Source organism: Manacus vitellinus, unplaced genomic scaffold (genome assembly GCF_001715985.3).
Source record: "Manacus vitellinus isolate BGI_N305 unplaced genomic scaffold, ASM171598v3 scaffold_125_pilon, whole genome shotgun sequence".
NCBI classification, from domain to species: Eukaryota; Metazoa; Chordata; class Aves; order Passeriformes; family Pipridae; genus Manacus; species Manacus vitellinus.
The window spans coordinates 305,277-323,565 of NW_021938926.1; the positions used below are offsets into that span (position 1 = coordinate 305,277).

At 43.0% G+C, this 18,289-nt stretch overlaps 1 protein-coding gene across 1 annotated transcript; it reads left to right on the plus strand.

The window, feature by feature from the left end:
• The first annotated feature begins 195 nt into the window (after nucleotides 1–195).
• On the plus strand, nucleotides 196–16,434 carry ZGRF1 (zinc finger GRF-type containing 1). The gene is made up of 29 exons (XM_018067872.2): nucleotides 196–238; nucleotides 884–991; nucleotides 1,110–1,190; nucleotides 1,311–1,367; nucleotides 1,827–2,000; nucleotides 2,083–4,210; nucleotides 4,518–4,600; nucleotides 5,128–5,226; nucleotides 5,564–5,737; nucleotides 5,862–5,967; nucleotides 6,050–6,156; nucleotides 6,363–6,507; nucleotides 7,307–7,953; nucleotides 8,754–8,892; nucleotides 9,335–9,513; nucleotides 9,624–9,811; nucleotides 10,367–10,506; nucleotides 10,584–10,730; nucleotides 11,298–11,412; nucleotides 11,546–11,805; nucleotides 12,357–12,516; nucleotides 12,747–12,824; nucleotides 12,980–13,127; nucleotides 13,838–13,965; nucleotides 14,267–14,390; nucleotides 14,661–14,837; nucleotides 14,950–15,084; nucleotides 15,431–15,692; nucleotides 16,156–16,434. Exons 2-29 carry the CDS (start codon nucleotides 971–973, stop codon nucleotides 16,269–16,271), a joined length of 6,318 nt encoding a protein of 2,105 aa, XP_017923361.1. The 5' UTR covers nucleotides 196–238; nucleotides 884–970; the 3' UTR covers nucleotides 16,272–16,434.
• The last annotated feature ends 1,855 nt before the right edge of the window (nucleotides 16,435–18,289 follow it).

An 18,289-nucleotide genomic window follows, 5' to 3' on the forward strand; every position in this document is an offset into this window, starting at 1 on the left:
GCGGCAAGCGGGGGGGCTGGACGGGTGGGCGCGCCCGGCCCCGCGCAACGTGACTTTCCTTCCCCCGGCGCGGCGCGGCGCGCAGCTGGGTGACGTCCCACCGCGGGGCGCCGCGCGGGAGGTTCGAGGAGGGGCGGCGGCATGCCACCGGGGGACTCACCTGTCCCGCTCCTAATCCCGATCCCCAGGCCTGATTTCCCAGTCTGGTCCTGATTCCGGTCCTGATCCTGGTCGCTGGGTAGGATCGCGGTGTCACCGGTGGGGGGATGCGGTCGCGGTCCCTCGGGGAATGGAATCCCCCCTTGGCGCTGAAGGGAATGCTGCTGGACGAGGGGGGCTGGCAAAGGAGGCAGTGGGTTTGTTTGTTTTGCACGTCCCTGCTCCCGCGGCATTCTGCCTCCGATCACTGTAAGGGTTCGCATCCATCCTGCGGCTTTAAAGGTGGTAACTTCGTGTCCTCCAAGGATGTCCACTTCCATGGATTTTCACCTCATTAAGCAACCGAGGAGGTGGCAGCCAAAAGAAACGGCAGGAATCTTTCCCCCTTTCTTCATATAAACTGTTCCTCACTCATCCAGAGGCTATTTTGAGCTTTATTTTAAGTGTTATTGCGGTCTAACGTTAGATACATGAAGAGGTTTGCCTTCACGGGTGGCTGGTCTGCAGTCAGTTATGTTTTAAATATAATTCATGTTTTACATGAGTTGAACATGCATGGCCAGCTCCACACCTGGCACAAAATTATTCTGGTAACAGCTTCTGGGGTATTTTTGGTTTTTTTTGTTTTTTTTGTTTTTTTTTTTTTGCTGCAAGAAAAGTTCTTTTGAGGGGAAAACAGAAGTGAACTGACATGTAATTCTTTGTCCACACATTTCCTTCGCAGCTCTGGTGAATTCTGACCATTTCCCCACCTCTCAGGCTGTGTGAAGATGTGGATATTTGTGAAATAAATGACTGTTTTGACAAAGCAATGGCCTCTCAAGAATTTACTGTAAGTGATTTTTAACACTGCGTACTATTATTATTATTAGGAATAAATTAAAAGACTGCAGCCGCTGTATTATTCAAATATCTCCTTATTTTTCCAACATTTTGCACGTTTAAAACAGGTATTATACACTCACCAAAAGACAAAAAAAGCGAAAACGTGGCAAGATGGAGTTCTGAGGATTAGAACTGGCAGGAATCAGGTGAAAACTCAGATTTAATACTCTTGGATTTAATCCCATCTGGTACTGCTGGACTGCCAGTGCCAGTCTAGTGGCTCTGTGAAATAACTGGTTATTTAAAATCCCGTTTTTTCATTGCAGGCCACCTTGTTTGACGACAAAGGACAATGCCTGGAGAGTATTTTTATAAAATCTCAGGTACAGTTTGCTTGGAGTTGTTATTTGGATGCCTGACTGTGCTTTGTGTTTCAGGCAGAGCTTCAAACACTGGGTTGGTAACTAAAATGGCCATTTTTCTTGTTGTGGATATAAAGCTCTGCTGCAGTGGAATTAATGAAAAGGGAAAACAGCTTCTTCTTTTTTGACAAGTCTTATTGTTTGTCCAGAAGGTTTTATGGAATTTTATTCCTTTGGGGTAAAAGCAGTGTTATTACAGGGATATATTAAATAAGCATAACTTGAAGATAAGTGCTGATGCTTTCTAGTCTATATATATATATATTTCTTTCTCTATATGGCATCTGTGATACACTGGGTCTAAATATCTGAATTTTTTACATCTAAGCACTTAAAAGACTATTTATTTCAAATAAATCTGTGTGTTGTTCTCTCTTACATGGCACTATTATGTGCACCCTGCTGCTCCCTCCTTTCTAGGTGGCTGCTGGAGACGATTTAGAAAGCGAACGATATTTGATCACGGTCGAAGCACCAAAAGCGAGTGAAAAACCTTTGGAAGATCAGCCAAGGAGAGCAGTGGATAGAAATGGTGTCAGACCTGGTCTTCTGCCTCCAAGACACCTCCCTGTTGGCCTGAAGAGGAAGTTTACGGTGTGGTTTTGTTTCAGATTTTTATGTCCCTTGTTCAACGTTTGATCGCAAAATGTGATTGGATTTCAAATTTCTCTCCCAGGGGTTCCAAGGGCCACGCCAAGTCGCAAAGAAAACACCAGCTGTGGAAGAGGAAGAAAAACCAACATTGTTGCCTTTATCTAAGCAGTGCCAGGGGACTTTTCCATCCCAGTTTTATGTCACCTCTCCGTTATTTTCCACGATTCGCAAGGAGGATGCGGACACGAATCCCTCTGCAGGCTTCCAGGAAGGTGGATGTAGGGACAATGACAGAGACCACGTGTCTGTCTCCTCGCTGCTTCCAGCTCCATTTCTTGACAGATGTGAGGGGACAGAGAAGCAAAGCTCTGCTCAGTTCCTGGTGAAGCCAGAATCTCCTCTCCTTACTGGGCAAACTGGTCCCGGGGCAGTGTCCCACAACATCAGGAGCACGGCACAGATCATTGCTCTTCTGAAGTCCAAACCGGCACAAGGACACGGAGAACAAACAGCTGCACTTACAGAAAGTCTCTCCAGGTTTCAGGCATCAAAAAATGCAGGTTTACGTGACCCAAAAAGCACGGCCCTGCCTGCTTTTCCAGGTGATCCTGCCAAAGGAATCGTTCCAAACACTCAGCACCTGCCTTTTGGGAAGGGAGCTGGAAATGATGAGAAGGACTGGAATGCTGAAATGCCTCTGAATTCATCTGAACAGCCTTATGGTGAAGAAGCCACAGGACAGAGACACGACAAAAAGGTAAATAATTTAAGTCAAGATTTGCAGGATCCCTGCAACACAAATAGTTGCTTCCTACCCGAGTCCACCATAAGTGGAATGAGTGACAGCCAGTTTGTCCCGCCCTCAGATGACATTTCACCTTCAGCAAGTCCAGTCACCTTTGAAAACAATTCTTTTGGATACGGGGAGCAGTCAGGGACTAAGGATCTTAGGGAGAATTCATCTGTGAAGATGCAGAGCGAGCTTCAGCCAAGACAAAATTCAGAGGGAGTGCCCAGTGACCTGGAGCTCTCCGGGGATCTAACATTGACTGAAGCTGGAATTGTTAAGGAGGAGTTAAGTTTGCATGGCAAAGGGTGTAGTCCAGATGAAGAACTGATGGAGGTTAACTTTAATCTGATGGAGTCTTTTGATTTTAATGACACAGACAGTGAAGAAGTGTGTGAAAGAGATGTGAAGAAGCCCACTGAGGGAGAGACACTTTCAGAGAGCCCAGATTGCTCTGAGGGAGGGGATGTAGCTCCAAATGCTGTGTTGAGACCTCATTCCCTCTGTGAAGGAGTGACACACAGCAAAAATGAAGCCAAATGTTCAACATTGGACAGAGAGAATGACGGAAGTGACTGCACTGGGGGTGTTTTGTCTGAGCTTTGTGAAGCCAGTGTCAGAGATACCAGGAGGGTTGCAGAAGACCCTGCAAGCCAGAGCAGAACTGAAGTGGAACTTTTGGGTGGTGGACACAACATAAAAGAGATGAATGCAAGTCAATTAAGTCTTGAAGCCCCAAGCAATAAAGAGGATCATGCTGGCTGTGCAGCACTCACCATTAATGGCACGCCACGGATAAGAAACCAGCACTCTGATCCTGTGCCTGGGGACACAAATGTTAAGGAATGTCACCCTGAAACCAGCCTGTTTGAGGCAACTGGAAGTGTTTCAGGTATTTCTCCCAGCAGAATCACTTCTGCCATGGATGAAGAAGGTGTCACCCAGCTTGGATGCAGGGAATCCCCAGAGGTTGGCTCAGAACACTTCTGGGGGAGTAGGAGTGATGGCATTAAACCAGGCAGTCCTTTGCTGGCTTTGTCACCAAAATCAGCTCTTGGCAGTGGCTCATTCCAGTATATTGCAGGAGACCATCAACAGGTATTTGGCACGTCACATAAGGAAGATGCTCTCCTTTCCACAAGTTCTGTGCATCCTTTAGGAACAGGCCATTCATCTCCAGAGGAAACAGAGTTTGAAAACTCAGAGAGCATAAACACCCCTCCTGCAGCCTGCAGAGGTGAAAGAGGAGTGGCTGAAAACTCCTCAGGTCTCCCTGCTCTGGTGAATGATATTGCTCTTCTGAGAGCTTTGACTCAACATAGCACAGCTTTAGAAAGCTTGCAAAAGATGGAGGAAAATAACAGCATGTTCTGTGAGACAGAGACTTCCCAGGAGACATTTGAACCCCTTGGGAAAGATGAAGGTTAGGTCAGCTTCTATTTTAAAGTGAATTCTGTGTGTCTGTATCTGTTTGACCTCTGTGCTCTTGTCTCTCTTGGACAATTCATGTCCAGGAATCTTATTTTTCGAGTGATGTGTTTTATAGGTTCCCTCATGCAGTTTTTAGTGTTTAAAGCAACATTGTGAGCTCTGTGTCTTTAGTTCAGTTAAATCCTAACTGCAATTCATTGCAGGGGTTGGGTTTGTAAGCCCAGTAAATATTCAGATGTTTTCACATTAAAAACCCCAGCTTTTATCTGTAACTCATTATGCTTTTCCATCTCTTGTAGCTATAAAAGAGTTTACAGAAATGCCTTACTCAGAAAGTTTACAGGCACCTTCCTGTTCATACTTTGATTCTTCTGGCCTTATGGTAACCCATTTTTGACTACATATATTTATCTGTACAAGATAAATTCGTTTTCTACCAGGAATAAAATTCTTGGTATTGATTATGAAGCTGGTAATAAACAGAGGAGGTCCTCTTGCAGACCCTCTTGCCAATAAATATTCAGGAGGCCTCTTGTATGACAAGAAACTTAATGCAAATGGTAATATTTAGTTATGTTTAATATCACATTAATATGACTGGTACTCCTCCTTCCCTACCAGTCAATTCCTAGGAATTTTAGCACTTGGGTTGAAATATATTGGCAAATCTGTTTGTGTTTGATACTTCACACAGTAATAGCCTTTTTCTTTCAATCCATCCAAAGCTTAAAGATTTTAGGCAAGCATAAGTCCTTTATCCTGTCCTGCATTGTCCTGGCTTCCAAATAAAAAGGCTGTCATTAAAATGCTTCTTTTGTATAAATACAAGAGATTCCCTAGCTTGTATTTTCACTTGAAATTGTTATTAAATTGTTAGGCTGATTAGGTTTTGGTACTTTTTCTGTGCAGCCCAGCTCTGTGGACAGTTTATTACAGAAGACAGAGCCATATATTCTACCAGTAGCAGCAGCCCAAAGAGACCCTGGGGCATGTGACTGGCAACCAAAGGTACAATTCCTGTGGGACTGAAGCATAATGAACAGTGTTCCTTAGATGGCAATGAAATGGTTTACTATTTGTAATCTATTACAGTGAGTCCTAATAAAATTTTAACCAGTCTCATAATGGGCTTCTCATCATTTTTTAGTATATGTGTCTGTGGGAAATTTTCCAGGGAGAGTCTTGAACTGAAATTTTGAGGAAAAAAACAGATTTTTTTTTTGTTTGTCTTCTAGTTTCCAACAGATTATTTTTATTGCATGTGTTGAAGAGTACCTTTAGAGACTGTAGATAGTTCCAGAGCGATATTTATTTCAGTTAGTGATGATTCCAATGTATTGTGTAGCCTGTTGCATTCCAAGGGCACCAAGTAAAGGGATCAGCAGCTAGTGAGATCATGGTGAGAGTTCCCTGCTCCCAGCTGGGATGGCAGCAGTACCCACATAACATGGACTTTGCAGCTGAGACATTTTTGTCACCCCTGTTTTCAAGCAATTATGGCCTTTCTGACTTCAGACAGGTAAAACATTAACTTGTTTTTTTTCTTCTCTGATCAGTTCCACTCTGAAAAACAGAAGAGAAGCAGTTGAATTTCTAGCAAGTTTTTGCTCATGCTTTTTTTTCTTTTTTTTTTTTTTGTAAAGTCTCCAGGTTCCAGAAGTCTTCATGGGGATGATATGGATGTTATCAGAGAAGGGAATTTTCAAATGGAGTCTGATGTGACTGAAGAGTCAAGAATAAATCAGTCTCGTAAGTGGAAGTAAAAGTTAAAAGGCAGCAACTGGCCTCAAAATTCCTGCATGACTTCTGTCCTTCACTGTGTTTTTCCTAGCACTGGCATTCCATGTGTATCCTGAAGTGCCAGCATGGACAGTGTCAGGCTCACCTTCACATTCTGCTCTGAGACAAGCACAGTGGCCTTCCTGGGAACCTGGCAAGGTGTGGACTGACTGTCTTTTCTAGATATTTTTGGCTTTATTTCCTGTGCATTCATGGCAATTTCTTATTTTTGAAACTGTTTTATCTTGACTGTGAAACACACTTCAGTTGTTTAGAATGATGAGAGAGGGAACAGTGATAAAAGAGCTATAATCAAGGGGGTTTTTTCCAGTCATTCATTTAACATATTAATTCTTCACCTGTAGATTTCATCAGAAGTGACTTCCTCATTTGATCCAGATTCTACAATTTCTCCACCTTCAGGAAATGAGGAAACTACTGGAGACATCCAGGAGCCCCTGGTACAAGGGATCTTACCAAGTGAACCAGAACTCCCAGATTTTGTTTTCAGTAAGACATTGCAGTTTATAATTGCACTCTTACAGTATTTTAGCTGGAAAATCTCTGAGGATTTTTGAAGCACAGCGAGTCGTGCTATGACAGACAATTACTCTGCCAATTCTATTCCCCTGAAAGAGACCTCAGCGGAGTGATTTAGCTTTATAAAGAAAAATCAGCTTCTAAATTGGGGGAAATAAAGGCTGTCAGCTAAGCTTCAAAGTCATATTTATGTTTTTATTTAACTGCTTTTAGCTTTCTTCCATATTCAGCTGTTCTCTGACCCACTTCCAGCTGACACCTATCAATGACTGTCGCTGTTGATAATGAATTTAGTCCAAAGGATGCTTTTTGGTACTAAAAGCTTCCTTATCTACGTTGTTTAGTATTAATTCACAGTTTTGGTGGTGATCTTTCTGGAAAAAGGAGCAAGTGTTTTCCATTTTTTTCCAGTGTTTTCCAGTTGGTGTTTTCCAGTTGGCATGTGTCAGTGACCTACCAAAACTACCAGATTAATGGCCTCCAAAACACAACCACGTTTAAATAATTGTCTTTTATACAAGTAGAGTGGCTATAGAATGTTTTCTGAATATGGGGATCTAAAAGAATTAAAATTAATTAAAAGAATCACACAAAAAAAATCAATCATGGTGTATGGAAATTTAGTGTGGTACTGCCCAGGCATGATCCAGGGAGCTTCCCAGTTAAAAGACAGGATGTGAAAGGAAGAACTTAAAATTCTTTTCTGTACATCTGAAGTGCCATCCCTAAGTGCTACAAGTTGTATTTGTAAGATGTCTTTGCCCTACAGCAGGGGGGAAATCCAGCTACCCAGAGGAATGCAGCCTCCCGAGATCCAAAGCCACCGTTAAAACCCGGACTCCGTTTGTCACCCTTCCTGCCACCGAGGAGATTCCTGCCCTGGTTTATCCCACTGCCAGCGAGGAGCTCCAGCAATCCTTGGGCTCTCCAGGAGGCCATTTATGCAGCGAGCCAATGGAATTTCCTAGGAGTGCTCCCGGCCCCCAGGACAGGAATTATGAGACCTCTGTGTTTGGGGAGTACGCGGAAGACGGACAAAGGGAACCTGTCCAACCCCTGCTCCCTGACGTGACTTCCCAACACAGACAAAGCAAGTGGCTGAAGTATCAAAACAGTGCTCAGAGTGACTTGATCCCTGACAGGGAAGAGACTGAGGACATCTGTGCCCGGAGCATCCTTGGAATGCTGCGGGGTGACACGGGAGAGAGCGGAGCTGGGAATCAAAGCGCTCCCGGTGCTGCCCCTCTGCTGACATCCAAGAGCTCCCCTGGGGAATGCTGTGCAAGCAGCAACCCCCCAGATTGGATTTCTGAAGGGAAGTTACTTTCCCTGCACTTAAGTGGGACACCTTTGGCTGCGGCAACACAAAAGGTGTTGAGTCACCTGAGCTGCCACGCCGGAACAGGAGAGGGCCAGGTGTGTAACTCTTCAAGCAAATATACAGGTATAAGTGGCAGAAACACATTTTTCCAGCCAAAGAAACTGCATTTCTTTGATTTCCTGCAAGATATTATCAGTGCAATGGGGTGAAATGTTTCTACCTATGTAGCAAAACAAAAGAGTCTCAGCTGCAGAACAGCAGCTGCTCGACTTTTAACCTTTACAGTTACCTTTGTAAAGGTAATTCCTGGGCACCCACAGTGCCAGATTTAGGTTTGTAATCAGAATGTTGGTGGCAGGAAGATGAAATAAAAGCTGTTGGGCTGTTTGGTCACCTGTAATTGGTAAGAATGTGTTTTCAAGAAGGGTTTTTCTAAATTTGAAAGCCAACGTTGTTTCGAAGAACACTTATAACTTGCTTCAAGGCGCAGTCACTGATTTTAAAATACTACACATTTTTTCAGTTTTAACTGTGGAAAAGTAAGTTAATGGCATTGAATAAGCACTGATACCACATATACATATACATATATATATGTGTGTGTGTATATATATTTTTATATATATATATATGTGGTTCTGCCTTCCCTAGCCTTGTTCTACCTTTGCTATATTTTCATCTGATTAATGGGGGTTGTGTGCTCCTTCCCCTAGCACTGAAAAACATAATTTTCAGTGACATAACTTACATAATTTACAGCCTTTGGAAGTATTACTATAAATGCAGTGGTAAATTTTAATCTCGTGTTAGGCAGCCCAAGCTTTAGGGATAAGTTATTTTTCTCCTTCAGGGTCTCTTGCAAGTTTTATTGGTTTCCTTTTCTGGGTCTTTTTAGGACGTAACAATTTCTGAGTTGTCTTTTCCTAACGTGGACAAAGTGAAACATGCTAATCTCCCTAAAAGAAAGATCTCCATCCCAGCTGTGTTTCGGTCTCATCTTCACTACAAACAGATTTTTAAAGCTGCTCTGACAGGTAAGTCTGACACCGTGTTGTGTACAAGGCTGTCATTTTTAAACAGGGTATTTCTGAAGCTTCACCAAGCAGGATAAGAGGGACAGAAATCCTCAGCATCACCCATTAGAACTGGCTGCATTTGATTTTTTTTTATGTGTACTGAAATATATTCAATCTATGCCCAAAATTGCAAAGACAAACCAAAAGAACAGCACACTTCTGTTCAACTATGTAACCTTGTGTCTGTTTTCCAGTATTTAGATTCCTAAGCTTTTTTTTTTTTTCCCTGCAATACATGGATTTTGCAGGTCATGTGGTTTCTTGTAGGACTCAGATTAAATATTTTGATTTAGGATTGAAATCTTCAAATGAAAATATATTTGCTTGAACGTTGTGTGCCCGCGTAAGCATTTTTAAGGCTCTACTAATAATTCCTTTATTTTCTGCTTTCTCTCTCAAGAGCAACTGAACATAATGCTGTTTGAGCTGTCCCAAAGATTGCACAATGCTCTCTCCAAAGTGGACATATCATTTTACACATCAGTGAAAGATGGGCAAAGCCAGGGAAGCTGTGCTCCACTCTGCAACCACATGCACCCTGCTAAGCTGGTTATGGTTAAAAAAGAAGGTCATAACAAGGTGCTGTGTTTTTACAGTTTGGGGTGAAAGTGCTGGTCCTTTTTTTTATCTTTTTTTCCTTGCTTGTTTTAGTGCTCATGCTCTGTTTTTCCACCCCCCCTCCTTTCCAGGGTCGTTTGTTCTATGCCTGTGACGCCCCGAAAGCTGAGCAGTGCTCGTTTTTCAAGTGGGTAGAAGACGTGAACCCCACACAGGCAAAATCCAGACCCAGTGCAGTGCTCCACGACATCAAAAGCATTGGGACATACCTCAGAAGCCAAAAGATTGCTCTCTATGAGGAATGCCAGCTTTTGGTGAGGTATTCCTGAAACCCTCTGCACTTTTCTCCAGTGCCGTGCGAATTCAGAGTTTATAAATATTGCAGCAGCTCGGGATTCCAGCAGCATTTAAGAGACATTTTCACTCTGTTTAAAGAGGCTACAGTTCTGTAAAGACATGTAAGAGCCAAATCAGAGAAGGAATAATATTGATAGCAATGGCATTTCTTTTTAGCCCTGCTTACCAGCAACTTGATTAATGAAATCCCTTACAGTTGCTGCATTTGAATTCTCGTTCATTTAATCTTTACTGAGAGATTTTGATTTTTTTCTCTGCAAGACTGTGATTTTAACAGCAGAAGTTGTATCAAGGGCTATTCTGTGCTGCTTAACTGTGGAGCAAGCAATGTCATTATGGCTGAATGTGAGAGAATTTTGCAAGAGGAATGTATTTAAAACTTGTTAATGCAAGATGATGAACAAGCACCACAATCTGTATGATTTGGTCCAATCTGTGGAGCTTTCTTATTTTTGGTGCTGAATCCAAAATGTGCCAATAAGTTTACATGCTTTTCCTTAAAATTACAATTTCGCAGGAAAGCCTTTGAAATTCAAACCCAGAGGTACAGTAAGTTCAAGAAATTTATGAATACACCTGCCAGCTTAGATGGTGATTCCAAACCCAAATTATACCTCAAATTAAGCAAAAAGGAGCATTCTTCTCTCTACAGCAAAGGTAAGCACATCCCAAGCATCTGATTTCAAAGGTGGCAGTAGGAGCAGCTTATGAGAACTCTGTATTTTTTTTGACAGATGATATTTGGGTGGTTTCAAAGACTCTGAACTTTGATCCCATTGATACTTTCATTGCAAGCAGTGCTTTCTTTGGACCATCCTCCAACAGTGAAATAGAATTGCTCCCATTGAAAGGCTACAGTCCCTCAAACTGGAGATCAAACAGTGAGTTCTACACCAAATAATTCAGACTTGTGGGGAACAACTCCGAAGAAATCCAACCAGCAACGAAGGAAGAGATTAGAATTTCCCAAATCTCAGACATGGTTTAATTCACACTATTTTCTTCACTTGTATCTTTGAATACTTGATTTGAACACAGCACTTAATGCAATTAAACCTGCAGAGTAGCTGGTAAATTCTAAGTGAGGGAGGAAGAAATGAGGATAATATAAATTATGTAGAAAATAATACAATACAGAATGCAAGTTGCCTGTCACAGTGTAAATAACAGGAATATGTTGGTACTGTCCCTGAGAAAGAAAAAGCAATCCCAAACAACTCACTACAGAAAATATATATTTATGTAAAAAGCCATGTATTAAATCTGTGATTTTACAAAAGTTCCTTTGTTTTGCTGTTGATTTGAGCCAAAGTTTGGGGGTTGTTTTGGTTTGGTTTGTAAATTAAAGAGATGAAGTTGGCTAATTGCCCTTTTGGTGCTTTATAACGATGTGAAATCTTGGCTCATTTAATTTCTTCCTACTTTTATTTTTCTGTGGCCTTTTTCAGTGTGTGTTCACGCCCTGCTGGTTTGCAATGCCAGTGGGGAGCTGGCATCCTTAAGGAATATGGAGGAGCACTTCAATCCCTCCACATTACCACTAATCCCATACCTACTAAACATGTAAGTTACTGTTCAGTGATACTGTGGGCAGGTCATAAAACCTCAGCAGTTCAGTGTTGGGTCACTGAGAATATCAGAACCAAGAGATACAAATGATGTATCATCACAGCTTGTGACTATTTTTTGCCCTCAGGAATCGTCATTCTGAAAATGCTCCTAAAAGAGTCGACAAAAGAAAATTTATTCCTCCTGCCATGAGCCTGAAAAGCTCAATGAGGGCTGGCCCTGTCAGCTCTGAGGTGGCCATGGGTCTGGCTAAAGAGATGATCCAAAGGTTCTCCCTGAACCCGGACCAGGCGACGTCGCTGATCCACATCGCTCGGATGATGACCTCGTGTGGGAATAGCGCCCCAGAGGAGGAACATCAGAGCTTCCCCATCACAATCATACGTGGTAGGCAGCAAATGTCTGATTAATATGTAATGCCAGGGTTAGGGAAATATCCCAGAGATGAAATGGTAGTTTTGTTTCCTTCATCATATATTTACAGTTTCAGGCAGACTTAAAGGCAAATTCAGCGTTGACTTATTTGAAATGTAGCCCAAAAGATGAGCTTGAATAAACTGCCTGTGTATGGAGTATCCTCTTATAATGCTGCTGTCCCCTCACCTACTTCAGGCACTTCCTGAAAATTAATTTCTGGATGAGACCCCTCTGATAATGACCATGACATTAGACATCTATTCTGTCAGCACAGAGCTCCTCATCCTGGAATTTACATTCTGCCTTTTGGAGGATTTCACACAAGTGTTGAGTTTTTCCCTAGAAAGATCTGTGCACAAAATCAGAGTGCTTCTTTATTTTCAAATTAAACCCACTTTTGGTCACGTATCAGCTTTGCTTAATTTTATAATTTTTTTTTTTCTATTACACACTATTCCTTGCTGGTTTCTATTTCCTTCTATTTCACTTGTAACTTTGGCTTTTTTCTTCCAAAATCCCAGGTGTTTTTGGAGCTGGCAAGAGCTACCTGCTGTCTGTGGTGATCTTGTTCCTCGTGCAGCTCTTTGAAAGTAGCGAAGCCACGGAGGGTCCAAGGCCAACTCCCTGGAAACTTCTCATTGCTTCTTCCACCAACGTTGCTGTGGACAGGATACTGCTGGGGTGGGTCACTGAGGCTTTTACAGCCTCTTCTTCCAGAAATAATAATGCACTTACATTGGTAAAGATCAATGTGTTGGTATTAAAAGACTGTGGCCTGAGTTACTTCAGCTGGTTAATCGCAGGAGTTTGTGTTCTTCAGTGTTCTGATGTGCCTTTTAAAAACCACTTTTAAAGCTTTCAAAGCTTCTTCTTCCATTTCTGTAACATCTGTCTTCTCTTTTTCTCTGAAGCCTGCTCGATCTTGGATTTGAGGATTTTATCAGAGTGGGAAGTATTAGGAAGATCACCAAAGCAATTCTTCCCCACAGGTAAGAAACTTATTATGGGACCTGAAGCAATTTGGGACAAGTTAATATGTTGTTTTAAAGCACTGTTATGTATAAAGTATGATTATTTTTGCACATTTTTCCAAGCACTGTTATTTTCAGTCACTGCAATGCATGTTACAAAATCTTTTTTGAAGTTTACATGCAGGCTCAGGAAATGAAAACGAGCAGCTGAAAGAGCTGCTTGCTCTGATGAAAGAAGATTTGACTCCAGCTGAAAAAATATATGTCAGGAAGAGCATTGAGCAGCACAAACTGGGGACCAATAAAACCATCCTGCAACAGGTACAGTCAAAGAGATGGGATGGGAAAGTGGGGACTCATCGTGTCCTACCCACAAAACCCACTGTATGGAAACTGGGAATTCCCTCTCATACCTGCCAGGCTCCTAATTTTGAAAAATAAAGTGAGTGTTAGGTTTGATTCCACGGGTATAGCTTAGTGTCTTACGTGTGTAAGACTTCTCTGAGTTGAACTTGCAGTTCTTTTTTAATGATGTAAGACAGAAACCCTTTTTGAACTCGACTGCAATCTGATTTAATACTGCCAACTTAGTTTTCAAGGTGGGCAGAGAAAAATTTCTCACTACATCTCGTCTGCACTGTCACCTTGAAACTAAAATTTATATAGTCATAAAGGTTAAAAGATTAAGACTGAGCTAAATCTATCCTGGAGCTGTGTATCAACCGCCAAGGAGATTTCAAATATATTTTAAGCAACTTTTCATCAAAGTATTACCTTTAAAGACTACTACTCCCTGTAGAAAAATATCCTCAGTTTCTGGTCTTTCCAGTCATTTCTCCTCAGTCCTAGACTCAGATAGTCACAGCTTGTTGTAAAGCAATTGTAACAAAGCAGATCTGAGCAGTTTGTTGAGAACCAGTGACGTGAGATAGCCTGTAGCAATTCTACTGCTACAGTTGTGTACTGCACGGAGATGAACTGTGAAACGGTCCTAACTTTTTGTCTCCCCGTTTTCCCCCCACTTCTAAAAGGTAAAAGTGGTTGGAGTGACCTGTGCTGCCTGCCCCTTCCCCTGCCTGAACGCTCTCAGGTTTCCTGTGGTGATGCTGGATGAGTGCAGTCAGATGACCGAACCTGCTTCTCTCCTTCCCATCGCCAGGTACAGCCTTCCTTTGGTGCTCCAGCAGGGAAATAACTTGCTTAGCAGTGGCACAACCTCCTGGAAGTGCCAAACCCCACATCTTTTTAAGCACATGAACCCCGAGGTCTCACCTTAGAGGGCAAGAAGAGTAATTTTAAATGGAGGCCTGGCCTTAGGTGTTATTAAACCGTGGGAAGATGGAGCAGGGAGGCGGATGGAAAGCAGTGGGATGTATAAACACAGCACACACACTTTGGTTATGAGCAGTTCAGCCTCAGTTTTAGAGCTTTCTTTCATGGTTTTTCACATTCCCATTCAGGTTTCAGTGTGAAAAGCTCGTCCTTGTTGGAGACCCCAAGCAATTACCACCAACTATTCAAGGGTCTGAGAGTGTCCATGAGCAGGGATTGGAGCAGACCCTCTTTGACCGGCTCTGCTTAATGGTAGGTCCTGCCAACCACACCTCTGGAAAAGGTGGAGGGTGGAAATGTAGGTCCCCTGAAGTCACCAGGAAAACTCTGGTTTGGATGTCAGAGGATCAGAGTTTCAGCCTTGCAAATTATCGTGGAATCATTGAACGGTTTGGGCTGAAGGGACCTTGAAGGTCACCTAATTCAACTCCCTGACATGGGCAGGGACACCACCTACCACCACCCACTACCCAACCCGGCCTTGAACACTTCCTAGTCACCCTTTATCCCCATTTTTTTCAGGGACATAAAGCAATACTCCTCCGGACACAGTACCGCTGCCACCCTGCCCTCAGTGCCATCGCCAACGAGCTGTTCTACGGAGGGAACCTCAGAGATGGCATTTCCCAGGAGGACAGAGCTCCTTTACTGGACTGGCTTCCAACGCTGTGCTTTTACAGTGTGAATGGCATGGAGCAGGTAAACTGAACATTTCTTACAGAAATAAAGTCAATACCGTAGTTTTTCCTCCATTCCTTTTTGCATTCTGCTTGTGAGAGCTGATTTGGAAATCTTCCTCCCTCTTTTCCAGGTCGAAAGAGACAACAGCTTTTCCAACATGGCAGAGGCTCACTTTGCAGTCAAGCTCATCCAGTCCCTGATTGCCAGTGGAATAGAAGGAGCTGCTATTGGTGTGATTACCCTTTATAAATCACAGATGCATAAGGTGTAGTGGATCATCAATAAAGCACTTCCTTAAATGTATTTTTTGTTTTAAACACAGGTTTCATTTCAACTAAGAGGAGTCAACTAGAAGTGAGAAACGGGTAGTTTGCCATAATTGCTCTTTTGCATTAAAAAAATACCCATTTTTGCCTCTAAAATTAATAAAGCTATTTTAATTCAAAGAATGATTAAAAAACACATAGTTTCAATTTTCCCTCCACATTGCACTCTCTAGTTTCCTAGTTCACATCTTGTGCGGGCTCGGATTTGTTGGGTGTTTTGTCAAGGCAAAGTGGTTGACTCTGAGTAGCCAAACTCACCCCCTTCCCTGTTTCTTTTGCCCACAGATTCAGAGTTTGCTCACTGGGGTTCACTCTGAAGCTTTTGAAGTGAAACCTGTCCAGGTGTCCACTGTAGATGCTTTCCAAGGTGCTGAGAAGGAAGTCATTGTCTTGTCCTGTGTCAGGACCAGACAGTTTGGGTTCATAGACTCGGAGAGGAGGATGAACGTCGCACTAACGAGGGCAAAGAGGCACTTGCTGATTGTGGGAAACCTGGCCTGTTTAAGCAGGAACAAGCTGTGGGGAAGAGTAATTCACCACTGCAAAGGTAGTATTTTCTTTTCTGGGGTTTCTGAAACTGTGCAGCTCAGCTTCTTTAATTAAACTTTATAGTGTATGTATATATACTACATAATAATATATAAAGTATGTGGTATGCACAGCTATAAACCGGTACATTTATTGCATATAAAATGTAATTTTAAATATTTATTGCATATAAAACCTAATATATCACAGGAAAATGCACGTTGCACATTTGCAGCTTTACCTGCAAGCTGTTTTTATACTCAAAGAGCATGTTTTTAATCCAGTAATGGGACTTTACCTCCTTGGCTGACATCAAAGAAAGCATCTTGTTAGTGGCCGAGCTCTGAAGAACCATTTTCCAGGCAGAGATATCACAGCCAGTCGATACTCTGGGGCAAATCGATGTCAGCACTGCCGGGGGCTGTTTCCATGATGGATGCTGTAAAGAGAGATGTAATTATCCTGTTTATTGCTGATTTTAGGACGGGAAAGTGGATTACAAAATGCCAGCCAGTGCGAGCAGCAGCTAAACGACATTCTGAAGTGCTACTTGGAGGAACGGAAGGAAGAGGAGCAGAGTAAGAAGAAGGAAAAATAAAATGTGTGCCTATTTTATTAATATTGTCTATAAAATTACTAATTTAATATTTATTTAATGTGGCACGTTTGTTTGTATCTCATGTACTGATGCTTCTGTTTGACCCTGTGTTTACATGACTAAAACTGAATAAAGTGACTTTATTTGCTTGATAGCCGAAAATAAAGTGACTTTATCTGCTTGAGAAGTGAAATCCTTTTATGCTCACAAAGTATCTAATAGTATTAGTGTTATGTTGTTTAGTCTGAAGAATAACGGAATTATATTTTAGAACCATTCTGTTATCTTGCGTATTTACAGATACGTCACGTCCAGGAAGGAGCTCGGTTAAAACAATCAAAAGGCCCCCTTTCCAAGCTCTGGAGTGCTGGAAAGAGACTTGCACAAGGGCATGGATTGCCAGGACAGGGGAGAACGGCTTCAAATGACAGAGGGAGGGTTTAGATGGGATATTGGGAAGGAATCCTTCCCTGTGAGGGTGGTGAGGCCCTGGCACAGGTTGCCCAGAGAAGCTGGGGCTGCCCCATCCCTGGCAGTGCCCAAGGCCAGGTTGGACGGGGCAGTGAGCACCCTCCTGTAGCAGCAGGTGCTGTCCGGGCTGACAGGTGCCAAACACACCGAGAATTCCCTATTTTTCCCCCCGTTTTCCCGATCCCAGATAACTTTGCCCCCCTCACTTTCCCGCCGCCGCCAGGTGGTGCCACCTGCCCGCCCGGCGGATGGAGCGGCGGCGGCCGCGGTGATCCGCCCCGCTTGGAGCCAGCCCGCCACTGCGGCCGCAGAACCGCTCCTCCCTGAGGGGGAGCGGCGGGTCCTTCCGCGCGGGGCAGGGTTGAATAGCGCCTTTAAATTACTCCTGACACCTCTGTCCCAGCTCCCTAAAATCTCAATCAACAAGCCATTAGAACTCAACGGGAGTAAAACTAAATCCTCGTTTAAGTGTATTTATCCGCTCTCTTTTCTCTCTTTCAAATGCTAAATCCATTTCAGCATATGCCCCTTCTTTCTCTCGCCTTTCTCTAAAGACTGGCAGCCCGCACTACTCTTGTAAATATGAAAGATGCTAATCATATGACATATCACGTCTCAGTCGGAGCCTGGAATAAAGCCTTGAGATTTGGGATCATTGCCTCCAGACAACAGCTTCATCAGCCGGAAAGTTGGGTTTTTTTCTCCTTTCCTTCAACTCTCAATCCCTTCTTTGTCTGAGGGAAAATGCAGCCAACTCGAGCCACCCCGGCCATATGGTTCACTCTGTGTTTTCTTAGTTGAATCCTGAATTGTTTGTGACTTGCGAAGGAGGTTTTTTTGGTTTGGTTTTTTTTTTTTTTTTTGGAAGTGTGTATAAAGACATAGAAGAGGCTGCCCGGACCAGGGTGGCTCTGCAGGGTAATTCCATGTTCTTCATGTGTTCACTTCACACACTCCTTGCGCCACCTCACCGTACAGCCAAAAAGCATAAACCCACAGACACACTTTATATCAATAACCCATTGCAGGTACCTGGTATTTTTCCCCTTTTCTGGGCAAAAACATCCAGGTGGTTTTTCCCTTTTCTGGATGGAAATGCCTTCTTAAAACACCACTTGCTGTGTCTTTACTCACATCTGTAAGACAGAGTTATTGGTCACTAGCAAATCCCTTCTAGAAATGCCTCGACTGAGAGAAGCCTCCAAGCATTTTGAGTAAGGAAAAGTGGCTTTTAAGACACGTATAAATTAGGAGCTGAATGAGTTCGGCACACCCGAGTTTGGATAGCCCCCCTGTTTGATAGCCAGCCTGCCAAATTTTCTTTCTCTCTTTCCTTACACAAACCCCCCGAAAAAAGGCCCTTTCACCAAATCATTAAATTCTACAGAGGTGGTCAAGCTAGTCCTGCTTTTCAGGCGTTCGAGAAAGAAAAGGGTCCTTGAAGTTTAGAAGATGCCCAAGGAAAACTCATTGAATGACATCAAAAGAATGAGTTTCCATAGCTGTTGAAGCACGAGAGCCGTGTAGCTGCACAAAGGCGGGTTGGG